Genomic DNA, 13,501 nt, shown 5'->3' with positions numbered 1-13,501 from the left:
CATACAGCATCTCTCAAAATTTTAAAGATTCTAATTTTTAATTGTCATAATTAAAATTATTTTAACACCCAAGCTTTTCGAATTAAAATTTTATCAAAATTTATTTGACATTAATTCGAAAATAAAATTTTGTTTCGTATTTTTTTTCTTGAAGATTTATTGAATTTTAGAATTAATAACTACAGAGTTACGGATGTCTTGATTTAGTGTTAAAAACTAATTTACACGATATATTCGCAGAACATATATATCTGGTATCTGTGTGTGTGTGTGTTATTCGATATTAAAATATATTATAATAATTATATTAAAATATTATTTAATGAGATACTTCTTATATTACGGGCGCGTTTGTCTTATGCTCGCACCTTAACATGAGATAACGCGTTGTAAACCGAGGTCATTGTCTACACATGGCGCGGAAGAGCCGCTCTGATAAATCTCCGGCTTCGTTTACCCAGATGCGGCGAGGATACATCGGGTACATTGTCCTCGCTCTGACTCGCAGGTGCGCAACAATGAAGGATATACGTTTTTATTTGTCTTCCAGCAACTACGATGTTATGACAGTTTCCGGTGCATTGAAAATCGATTGCGAATAATTATGCCTCTTCGACCGATTTCTGCTTCTTGACGGTTAAACCCATCAGGATGCTGATAATAGGTGAAGATAGGTCGGCGATGGCGGCCCCGGGGCCGTTCTGATTACACCATTACCTACTTGCGCCGCTACTAATCACCAACCGGCGGTGCATGTACGTGTGTATGAATGCGTGTATGTGTAATCGGTTTATCGTAATTAACATCTCGCGGAAGCTGGGCGAACGAACGGAAAATTTCCGAGCTAATAGCCGTGAAATTCGTTCTAATCCTCGGCAATTTGGGAAATTGTGCGTCCCTAATATAAAGCTTTCAGCCTATCAGCAAATGTTGGCTGCGCTGTGCATGTTGTTCAATTAAGTATTACTTGTCCTTTCTTTTTTGATCTTAATTTTTAAAATCTCATATGTGAAAGTGTCTTTTCTTAAACGAAAAAGATGTTTGAAAAAATAATTTTGGAGAATTAATTTTTTTTATAAGAAGATAAAAGAATTATTACATTTTTTTGATCATATTTAAAATACATTACAATTCTAATTTATATGTTATATATTAATTCATATATATTATTTATATTTATATTTATATTAATCGCGAATAATGCAAAACGTATTTTATTTTTTTAATTATAATAAGTTTAATATAAAAAACTTATAAAAAATGTTGCTTTGTCATCTGTTTATTTTTATCTATTTATTATTTATATTATAAATATTATTTAAATTAGATATGATATTAATATTACTAATTGCATTTGTACTAGCTATCAAAAGCGACATGGTTAAAGATAATGGATCTGTTATCCGTTTGTAAAATTGGGCTTCACCGCGAAATGGAACCACATTTTGCGCTTGTCAGAGTATGTTTTCTCTAAATATATTGTATAATAAACAAGCACTCCAGAAATCATATATATCCTCGTTAACACAATCAAGAAAATATATATAATTGCGAATTGTTGTTTAAAATATATTTTCATATAAAATTAGAATATATTTTTTTTATCTCTATGATATATTAAAAAAAATATATTTAAAGCAAGAAATATTTTCCACTAAAAAAATTGGATATATCGCATCAACAGAGACACTTTTCTAGAAAATCCTGAAAAAAGTTTACGCGGATGATTCATGGTAGTTTACATGATATTCGTCCTAGTTTCATTTCTGACTTTTACGTGGCTGGGAAGACATTCGCGCGCGCTCCTAATGGGATACTTGGTAATTGTAATCTGCGTACATTTGCGGTAATGGCGAAGTTTAACGCAGCGCTAAGTGCACATCCGTATCTGAAACCCCTGTAACGCGTCTTGTTTGCAGAAACGCGGCGAACAGACGCGCGGGCGTGAAGTCTCGCCGCGTTCGCGCTCGCGAGCGGACACGCTTTCTGTTTTTACTTCGCCTTTGGAACGGACTCTGTTATGCCGTCCGAACGAATAATAATTGCCTCGACTTTCCATTTCCAACATGTGAACATGTGATCTGCTTGTCAATAGTGGAGGAAAAGAAGAAACTATCGAGGAAATTCTCGAAAATTTTGTCCTTTTCTCGCTCTTGTCCTCTTTCCTTTTTGGCATAAAAATTTGCAGACTAAATAAAATTATGAAGAATGTAAAATGTAACAGAGAGAAAACTATAAAAATAATATAAATTATAATAACAATATAATTATAAATTTAAAGTTAACACAAAATACATTTCGTTCTAAATGCAAATTATTAATTGTTAGTGTATTATTAATTGTTAGTGTATTGTGTTAACTTTAAATTTATAATTATATTGTTATTATAATTTATATTATTTTTATAGTTTTCTCTCTGTTATATTTTACATTCTTCATAATTTTATTTAATCTGCAAAATTTTATCTGCTTTTATAAATAGATGACAAAGTGTTATTTTTTTATTTCGTTATCAGAGAATTTAGCAGTTAATTATATTCTATTTTATTTTCATTTTACATTTTAAATTATTTTATACGCGGAAAGATAATTTTACATCATTATATTCGCGTGTTAGTTACATTAAAATTATAATTTATAATGAATAATATGATTATAATGGTACTTTTTTCCTATAAAGCTTGTTTAGATTCAATACTTTAAGTGCTTTAACATTGCAGAGAGGGCATTTTAAGAGGATATTTTGCATTTTTCAAATCTGAAATAAATTCCCTCCTGTTTTATTCTATTATCCTCTCCCGTTTATCTTACAAAGTTTTTTCCTTTCGTTCCGCGCGTTGCATTATTCCCTGTTTTCCCTCGTATTCCGGTTAGCAACCAGCTATGTGCCGCCCCAGCGATCACTTGCTATCGATCGCATATGTCGAATCGTTGTTTAGACTTATCAACGAATCAATTGACCGATTCTCAGAACGCGAACATGGCCAACTCGCGTGAACCTCATCACGCTCTTAGGGCACCTATAAATTGGACCTCTCGTAGCAAATAATCGAGCATGTAATAAAGGTCGATAATGCCAGCTCGTTGACTAGAGAATCACATTTCGATCTCGGCAATAGAAGAATCAGTTCGAGTTGATTATTTGCATCAAGAGGGACGAAATAAACTCAATCAGAGTCAAATAAAACCACACATTTAATTGTACGCCTTTAAAATCAGAGAAAATAGATTAGATCCAGAGAATAAATCCACATGTTTCCAGTTGTTTGTCTCGTTGAATTAAATCACGAGGTAGCTTAGAAATTTTCAAACATGGCGCGAGACGAAACTGCGTAACCGGTATAGGTGTACCTATAGAGAAACACCTTATGCGTACGCGTACACGCACACATACGCACGCGAGAGCAACTCTCTGTCAGTTACGATGCGCTAACACGTCGGTGGGCCCGGCTCTCTTTCTCTCTTTCTCTCTCTCTCTCTCTTGCGATTTCCCCTCTTGGATCCGTACATTCACGCACACACACGCGTGTACTCGCGTTGCACCGCCTACGCCACAATACCACACGCGTATCAACGTGAGACGGATATACTCGTCATGAACATCGTCTGTCGCGTTGTTTCATCGCGAGCGTCCAGTGTCGGATCGGCTACTTTTCGGGCCCCAAACGCATATCGATCGTGAAAATTCCTTCCCCTCCCCCCTCCCCCCAAAAAATAGATGAATATGATAAGAGGATGAGCTGAAAAGCTTGCTTATTATTGTTATTGATTTTTTACATTTGTCTTTTTTTTTCGTTCGTCCTTAATCTCTACATCCTCCGGTTACTTCACTTCTGAAAGAGTTTTTTATGATTTGGAAGAGGATCCCTGGTCGACGAACGCAACCTGTCGACCCGTCGACCTGGCGAGTCCGATAGACGCGTACGGCATTTCATAGTGTGGTAGGGAGAGTATGAGGTATACTTGGTTGCGTGTGAATGTATTTACGAGCGACCGGTCTAGTCGGAGAGAGGAAAAGAGATGAAGGCACAGAGACCTGGTAGGGAGAATCGAGAGGGAAGGAACGATTAAGTCTGTTTTGTACGTCCGCAGAGATCGAGATCGCAATAATATTTACGAAAGTGGTTCAACGAGAGGTGTTTCTTCTAACAAGCTTGAATTAATTAAAATTCGCGCTAAGTGACTCGATATTTATTTTTTTTATTGCAGCATCAATTATAATATAGACAAAAAAGAAGATAAGAATTGCTCTATTACTGCGTTCGTTTCTATTTCAAAATATAAACATTTTCACATTTTTATCTTAAGAATTATAATATACGTATGTAAGCAAAAATAAGCCTCTCAAACGTCACACTGATAAGTTTCAATTTTTTTAATTTCTTAATTTTAAAAGTACACGACAGGAATTAAAATTAAAAAATTTAGAAAAATTGGAAAAACTCCAAAAATTGGAGTTGATCAGTTTAGCTCCTAAGATGATCACATGATCCAATAATATACATACCGAAAAAGACGAATAAATCTGTTTCCACACAGAAAAAAAGGACATTCTTGTTTTGAAAATATCTTTAGTTTTAACATGGAAATCTTGAAACGAGATTATATTGCGTTAATTAAAGAAAAATATAATTGCTTGAATGAAGCCATTTTATATAGTTCAATCAAGAAAAATATATTCTTATGATTTAAGATTTAATTTTCTTGAATGGAAAGGAAACAATGTTAGGTAGAGAATAACATTTTTAAATCAAAGATTATATAATTTTCCTAAAGTAGAATTAAATAATTATATATATTTATTATATATTTATTATTTATTATATATTTATTATATATATTTATATTTATTATATATATTTATTATTATATATTATATATTCTTATTATATATTCTTATTATATATTCTTGAGATGACAATTACTCTATTGAAATAAGATTATAATATCGTTAAAATTTAAAATTATTAAATTCTTCTAAGAAGATTATAGCTTGTTGCGTATATATAAAACAATAAATTAATTTAAGTATATAAATTTTGATTTGACACTCATATTTTTCCGTGCAATTGATTTAAAATCTGAAAGTCGCGATCGGGCCTTTACGCAGCCTCGAGCGAGACGTATCGCGGGGAGAGCGGATAGACAGGTAGTAGTAGTAGTAGTAGTAGTAGTAGTGGAAGAAGCGGTGACGCGCGGGTGTGCGTGCCGCAGAGCGGAGCGTAAGAAAGCAAGTGGGCTGGAGGAGGAGGAGGGGGAGGAGGAAGGGGGGAAGCGTAGCCTCTCTACAAGCAACGCGCGAGCCGCGCGCGATCGGCTGACGGCAGCGTGGTAGAGGAGAAGGGAGGGGTGAGTGGAAGAGAGGCACGGCATAGCGCGGCGAAGGTGGCACGTTAGTAGTGCTGAGGAGAAGCGGCGCGCTCGGTACGCGCGCGTAGTCTGTGGTCTCGATAACGAACGATCCGTCCGGTCTCTCTCGATCGCTTTGTTAACGCGTGAAGTGAGCTCCGAAGTGAAGTACGCGCGAGAAACGTCCTTCCCGCTGTTGGCGAGGATCGGTGCTCTTCAGGACCGGTGCTCTTCAGGATGGGTTAAAGGGCGCGCTTTTCGCGAGTGCAAAGTATCACTGAATTCGTCGAGATATCGCAGAATGACGTGACGCGGTCTGATTCCCCGAGGATCCGGAGGAGAGAGAAGTTAGCTACAGTGTGAAGTTCGCGCAGGCCGGCTGATTTGACCCAATTGTCCTTGTTTCCAGGAGGGAGAAACGCGTATCGTATTGTCCAAGTGGTCGGTATTCTGGAATCGTCTGCTGGTCGCGCTCGCGTTCAGGGCGAATGAACTGCGTACGGATGATGGTTCTTGGTGGTGCGGCGATGCGCGAGTAATGAGGGAGCTACGTGACCGACCGAGCACGACCGGCGGTGATAGGGAACGAGAGAGAGAAAGAAGGGGAGAGGAGAAAGAAGAAAATATAGATATATGTACACACACATATATATACATTCAACCTCGACCTTTCCGTGTCGGCTGTTACTGTACAGTCGCAACCAGCGTGCGGCATCAACGACGTTGTCGTCACGTCACACGTAGACGGGTGTCTTTGACAGCGTGCAACATGTCGCAATAACGACGGGAGTTTCGCGATGAAACGAGTCTAGTATTATTTAGGCCGCAACACACTGTGGAAACGGAGTACCTTGTAACTTACCAAATAGCAAACCCGCTTAGTCGACGTGCAATAGTTGTGTCTCGATGTGATTCGATTAAGGAATTTATCCCAACGAAGATTAGCCTCGCGATATTTCGAATCGAGAAGAGCCTATCGAGGATTTCATCGGACCAATTCTCTGGAGTCAACCATCAGCTGATGATCTCGCGTCGCGATCGACCTTGCGAAAAACACTGCTGCTAAATCACCCGGGAGACGGAATCTTCGACATCATCGCGATCACGATCGAGTGTCGAGGAGAGACCTGGTTCCGGAACTACGTGCTTCCTCGGTCGATTTCGGAGCAGCCTGCGCATCGAACGCGCAACAAGTTGAAGGACGAGCACGTGGTGAATGCGACAGGCGCGCGCGAATCAATTAAATTGTCTGTCCTTACGTAAGACTTGGTGACGCGTGCTACGGCGATAACTTTTGGTCGTCGTCGCCGATAAGGAAGCCGGGAGCTCAGACAAGTCGAGAAGCGATCAGTCGATGATCGCGATTCGCGGCGCGTGGATCTCGTTGCGAAAGTTTCCTCGCGAAGAGAAGCTGAAAGTGTCTTAAATTCGCGTCTCGAACCACGACGACGACGAACTCGCGGGTCGAGTTTCAAGAGAAGAGCGTCTCGATTCGAAACTTGGAAACTCGGTGGGTTGGAATCCTCGCGGATGCTCGCGATGTAGGCGACGTTACTTATAAAATCGCGCGATACGAAGTGTCGGTGTTGAAGAAACCTTGAAAAGTTCTTTCATCGAGGACACGGGGGGAAGGGCGGAAGGACGAGAGGAATCCGGGATACGTTCCCTCGGAAGAGAGAGGCTCCTCTCTTAATTATTAGCGCGGCAGGGCGCCAAGCGACTTTGAATGACCTTCGTATTTTGCGGCTTCGTCTTCGACTCGTCCGACGAGAAGACGAAACAAATGCCGGTCGCTTCGGAGGACTGGGTGCCCCACCCGGGCGCCAAGATAACCAGTTCCATCACCACCGTCAAGGGTGCCACTATCCAGAGCACGACGACGGCCTGGATGTCGCCCTACAGTAGGACGACACCGTCCGATCGTGGAGGGCCCAATCATAATAACAACAATAACAACAATAACGGTGTGGTTATACTGGATGGCTGTAGACCGCCAGCGGCCACAACGGCCAGGAGATTTTTCAGGTGGTTCAGCAGACTGGGCCAACCGCCGATGGGCAAATCAGGTAAAGAGAAAACAAGTGAAAGAGTTGAGGAATATTCGTGATAATCGTTATTTCGTAGCTTTACAAGAGCTATTTGTGGAATTTCTTTTTTTTTGTAACAAGGCAGATTTTTCGAAATATCTATCCGATTATTTCTAAAAATAGATTCATCCCTCCATTGACTGTCTATATAAGCAATCTTGGGTTTAGCAGTGAGTTGAACAGACTTGGTTGTCTGTTTGAAGAATAACGTATATTCATTGTTTGTGATCTCGATATCTCCTTCAGTGATATCCTTCAAACTGTTTTGTTGCAATATTTAAATTTATCTCAAGTTGCTCGAAGGCAAAGGAATACATAATTAATACACATTTTATTCTTTTTTACTTGCATTTTTAGAGTTCAAAGAGTTAAATGATGTTGATGTGTGTGTGTGTGTGTGTGTAACGCTGTGTCATTACTCTATAAAATGAAATTAATTGATCTCGATCTATTTGATTTATTATAATTTAATGTGAATAATTGATAATAATTATATATTTTTTTGTTACGCTCGTACATCGGCGCTTGGTTTTTAGCCTTCTGTAATTTGTTTTTGATCGATATCTTTTGATTGATATCTTCTTAATTTGTTTTTTATTTCTAAATTAATTAATTTAACATTTCGCATACATGATCCATAAAATAGTCTATCATCTTAGACATTAAAATTTATCGCAATCTTTACATTTTTTTATTTTATATGTCAAATATAAATGTACAAAAAAATGATATAATATATTTATTATCTAAACAATCTTATCTAAGAGAATTATGAAAAAACAAAAATTATGTTTATCAAGTTTCTGAATCCTTGACTTCTCTATGCAGAGAACCAGTTTTCTCTACAAAAATATTTTTACTTTTCCTTAAAAAATCCGTAAAAAATTCTTATTTAAAAAATACATAAAATTATGAGAGAGGATGTAGTATTGAAAAGCTCTTAATTTATTCCTCTTTCCTTATATATATAAATGACGCGGGATTATGCCGGTACAACAAGTAACTTCTAACACATATTATCGTTAGAGACGACGATTGAAAACCATTAAGCATGACGTAATTAATCGTGGTCGTGGTAAGATTCATAGCAAACCGGTAGAGCAGCTCCCGCACGCGATTGTTTCCAATCGCATAGATCGAGCCTACTCTCTTCCTCTCTCCCCTCCCCCTCCTCTCTTCTTCTTTTATCCGTGTGTTACTGTTAGTCATCGCAGGTGCATCGTACGTGTGCCGTTAATAAAAAGAATGCGTTCGCGCGCGAGGTGAATACGCTCTCGTATGTAGTAGTAATGGGTAATTGAGGAGAAGCGCGAGCACACATACGCTTATACACGTATGTATACACGTATGTATGTACGAGCGAGCCAAGTGCAGCGCGTTAACGGTTCTTTCCCTCTTACACGGATTTCTGCCTTTCATAATACGTGTATACACGGTCGTTCGTTGCCGATGTTGTTTCGTCCATATGGCGTCGGACAAAGAAACCGGCAGATCTAAAACGAGTGACAAATGAGTCGCTTCGGTTGAACAGGTTTCACGTAGCGCGATGCACCAGGTGTTTGAATCTCACGAATCTATACCGTGATGGACTCTTAGTATTTTTTTTTTTTTTAATTTCATTATAACAGTCGTGTTTACGCGCCACACGAAACGTCTCGTCCTTTCGTGAGCCAAAAGTTAAACTTTAAGGCGATATTTATTGCCGAGAAATAATTCATTTTCAATTTTCCATATTAAAAGGTATTATTAAAATAAAAAAAAAATACGCTAGAAATTTATTATTAAAATTACTAAAATTTCGTGCGTATTTTTTTTTCAATTTTAATAATACCTTTTACGCAAAAAAATTATTAAAATTACTATTTTATCGACTCTCTCGTTTTTATATTTCGAAAGGTACATCTTTCTCGTATATTATTTATTATAGTCGAATGTTTCCAGGGATATGACTGGTTCATGAAACATTAATGTCTCCAATTTTTTATGGCACTTGATGCGCCGTTTCGTTTGTTAACTTGGATTTTTAGAAATTGCATTAGATAGCGCAACTCTCGCGAAATTTATATCGGGTGTCTAACGGCGCATTAACGAGCGTTTCGCGTTTATATGGCATATACGCGGAATAATAATCGATATCGTATATCTAACGCATCTGGCATTATTCAGAATTTCCGCTGGGCGGTAAAAGAAATCGCCTAATTAAATTTTATCGACAAAGCGTAAAATGAGGACTCCGCCACCAACGAAGGTATTAAAATTCGCACAAAAGCCGCTGCTCCCTCGGGCGGAACTGAGTATACACGTATAACACACGTGCCACATTCGAGACTCGGCATTGATTTTACTCCTTCGCTTCGTTGAGCGCTCTTTCGAAAATTAGGGTCGGAGCTAATATACGAATAAATGTCGATATTTAGGAAACAAGAGGCGTCTTGTCTCTGTGCTTGCCATATTATATATGAAAATTCAATTTTGAATGGAGAATAATTTTTCAATATATGGGTTTTTTCTTTCATTATTTTATAGCACTTTTAATAGAACAAATAATTTGAAAAAATGTTTCGTGAAATTTGTTTTACACTTATTAATTATTAATTTGATCTTAATTTAATACGATTCGTATTCAATTTTAAAAGTATTTTAAACGTTTAATTAGCGGTGTATATCTTTTTATTGAGTTTATTTTTAAATAAAATTATAAATATGTGTGTAACATTTATTTAAAATTTATAAAACATTTATTGCGCGCGGATCATGATTAACTTGTGTCTTATTTGTTTCAAAATATTATACAGTGACTAGAAATGATACAAAAGTCATAAAATATATCTCTGTCTCCCATCTAACGTATAAATTTATTGGCAGATTGTACTGCAAATATAAATATAGAATGTCTATTTTCTGCCTCTTAATGTTTGCATCATGAATAGTAGCATCACATAGCTTTTATAGACGTAATGCTCTACACTTGTAGTCATTTCGAAATCTCACCAATATGATTATGTAATCCGGGAAGAGAACTGAAACTTGGAATTATAGATTAGATAACCATTCTTACTGGTGATTATTTGTTGTTAATTCAGTTTTGTTATGTTTATGGTTTATTTTGAATCCTTTTTCCTTAGAGAATTTTCAAAATTTTAACAAGTTATATAATCATCAAAATAGCAATGATGGCTTAAACAGCAAAAAATATGGCGTTTCTGTGATTAATCCGTCGAGTTGATCCATCGTCCTTTTATAAATCTATCAATATACCCTTGCAAATTGATGGTTGGAAATTGCTTTCGAACTGATATTCTCATTATAGTGTATTTCATAGCTTAAGTGGGTCGTACACGTGACGAAACACAAATTGTGCGATTGCAGTCAGAGTTCGATAAGTCGACCCACACGTGTCGAGTCGAATGTGTTACAGACGGGCGATTTCGAGTGTCGCAATAACAGTGTCGGTAAACTTTACTGTCGTTTATCAAAACGCGACAGAAATTTGTCTCTATTCAGAACAACACCTTCTCTGTTCGGTTCATTAATTTTTTTAACCGATCATGATCGAATTAACCGCAAATTAAATTGTTTTTAATATATGTATTGATACTTATGTCATTTAACACATCAAATCCATTTTAATTGTTGATTATTAATAAATCGTATGATTATTAATACAAAAATGAGGGAAATTTATAAATTACATATGAATCTTATAAATCTACTCGTTATAATTTTGTACAATGTCATACAAAATATGCTATATTTTTGACAGTAATTTAAAGTAAAAGTAAATCCATTTTAATCGTTGATTAATACAAAAATGAAGGAAATTTACAAATTACATATGAATCTTATAAATCTACTCATTATAATTTTGTACAATGTCATACAAAATATGCTATATTTTTGACAGTAATTTAAAGTAAAAGTAAATCCATTTTAATCGTTGATTAATACAAAAATGAAGGAAATTTACAAATTACATATGAATCTTATAAATCTATTCATTATAATTTTGTACAATGTCATACAAAATATGCTCTTTATATTTTTGACAGTAATTTAAAGTAAAAGTAAATCCATTTTAATCGTTGATTAATACAAAAATGAAGGAAATTTACAAATTACATATGTATCTTATAAATCTACTCATTATAATTTAGTACAATGTCATACAAAATATGCTCTTTATATTTTTGACAATAATTTAAAGTAAAAGTAAATCCATTTTAATCGTTGATTAATACAAAAATGACGGAAATTTACAAATTATATATGAATCTTATAAATCTACTCATTATAATTTTGTACAATGTCATATAAAATATGCTCTTTATATTTTTGACAGTAATTTAAAGTAAAAGTAAATCCATTTTAATCGTTCATTAATACAAAAATGAAGGAAATTTACAAATTACATATGTATCTTATAAATCTATTCATTATAATTTTGTACAATGTCATACAAAATATGCTCTTTATATTTTTGACAGTAATTTAAAGTAAAAGCAAATCCATTTTAATCGTTGATTAATATAAAAATGAAGGAAATTTACAAATTACACATGAATCTTATAAATCTACTCATTATAATTTAGTACAATGTCATACAAAATATGCTCTTTATATTTTTGACAATAATTTAAAGTAAAAGTAAATCCATTTTAATCGTTGATTAATACAAAAATGAAGGAAATTTACAAATTACATATGAATCTTATAAATCTACTCATTATAATTTTGTATAGCGTCATACAAAATATGCTCATTATATTTTTATTGACAGTAATTTGAATGTAATTTCTCTTGATACTCAGTCTGCGTAAAAATCCGAAAATAAACATATTTGCTGACGAACCGTACGCTGCAATATTTCTGAGATTGGCATTCATTCTCTCGCGATGCGACGCAACGCGGTACAGCGCGATAACTGGGCCGGAAAGAGGATGAACCGTAAACTCGATAAATAAACATTAGACTCGACGGTAAAACCAGGTCGCGCCGCCGTTGGCGAAGGAATTCGCAATAATAATCGCCCCTTCGTCCCCTTGGCGCGAAAAGAGATGCACGTCGGTGTAATGTTACGCGACGCGATAACAATGCTGGAAGTGGGTTGGGTGAGCGAGCTCTCCTCCGAGAGAGGATCGGGACAGGACGTGAACAGGATTGTGTTCTGCTGGATGGAATTGTAGGAGCTTCACGCTAGCCGACGCCCGCGCTACGGAAATTACTATGCATCAAAAGTAGGCTGCGGTCAAAAAGATCCTTTGGCTCAAGTATTCTTTTTTTTTTTTCGTACAATTATAGAAAAAGAAATATCTCGATCGTAAATTCAGATTTTTAATTATTTGTCAAGCGACGTAATAAAAATTTAACTTGTCCTGTTAAATTATCTCGCGTGAAAATTTGTCAGAGTACTATTTTTTATGTTTTGTTAATATGTGAATCGGCATCTTTATCTTTTCGTATATGCCGATATTAGCAGGAAAATACGTATCTCCGGATATATGACGGCGGCTGTTAGATCAGACGGAAATGGACGGTTAGGTAATTAAAGCACGTTCCGTAGTCGACTCGCAGGTTGACCGCACATTGTCACCTGTCGGCTGCCATTCGCACCTGTCGACCGACCAATGATCTGACTGACCTCTCGCTGTCGAAATGGGCCATTGAATTGCGTCTTGAAATTATTCATCGCATTCTCGTCCTTGTTTCTGCGACTCGAATTGTTGCGCAAAAATCATTAATTCTTGGATATGAATTATTATTTTTTCATAAACGTATTTTAACTGATATTATTATTATGTCATATTAGAAATATTCAGAATTTAATTATAACGATCGATAATCGAAGACATGTTTGTAAAAAAACCAGAAAAGGAATTATTTGTCGCAATCTTCTATTTTACAATGTTCAGTATTTTAACAATTGTTAGGGTAAATTTTTATTAAAATAAAATCTGTTTTACATAAATCCGTTATTTTATCATATATTATTCATATCATATATTTCATATATTTATCATATATTATTCTCTATAATTATGAATTAACAAAACTATGATTTTCAATTT

At 35.8% G+C, this 13,501-nt stretch overlaps 1 protein-coding gene across 3 annotated transcripts in view; it reads left to right on the top strand.

Moving 5' to 3' along the window:
- The window catches only part of Trc (Serine/threonine-protein kinase tricornered), a 136,643-nt gene that overhangs the window by 27,787 nt on the left and 95,355 nt on the right, over nucleotides 1–13,501 (top strand). The window contains exon 1 of one of the 3 annotated variants that reach the window (XM_083106698.1): nucleotides 5,373–7,415. The exons of the other annotated variants lie outside the window; for them this stretch is intronic. Coding sequence (XP_082962824.1) covers nucleotides 7,076–7,415 — 340 coding nt within the window. The 5' untranslated portion in view covers nucleotides 5,373–7,075. Of the gene's footprint in view, nucleotides 1–5,372; nucleotides 7,416–13,501 lie in introns of those variants that run through there. 3 annotated transcript variants of the gene reach the window in all.

Source organism: Camponotus vicinus, unplaced genomic scaffold (assembly GCF_025532165.1).
Source record: "Camponotus vicinus isolate PSW18456_S1 unplaced genomic scaffold, iyCamVici1.0 SCAF_1, whole genome shotgun sequence".
In the NCBI taxonomy this organism is placed as follows: Eukaryota; Metazoa; Arthropoda; class Insecta; order Hymenoptera; family Formicidae; genus Camponotus; species Camponotus vicinus.
The sequence above is the reverse complement of the archived record's forward strand: the minus strand, read 5'-3'. Positions and strand labels throughout refer to the sequence as shown.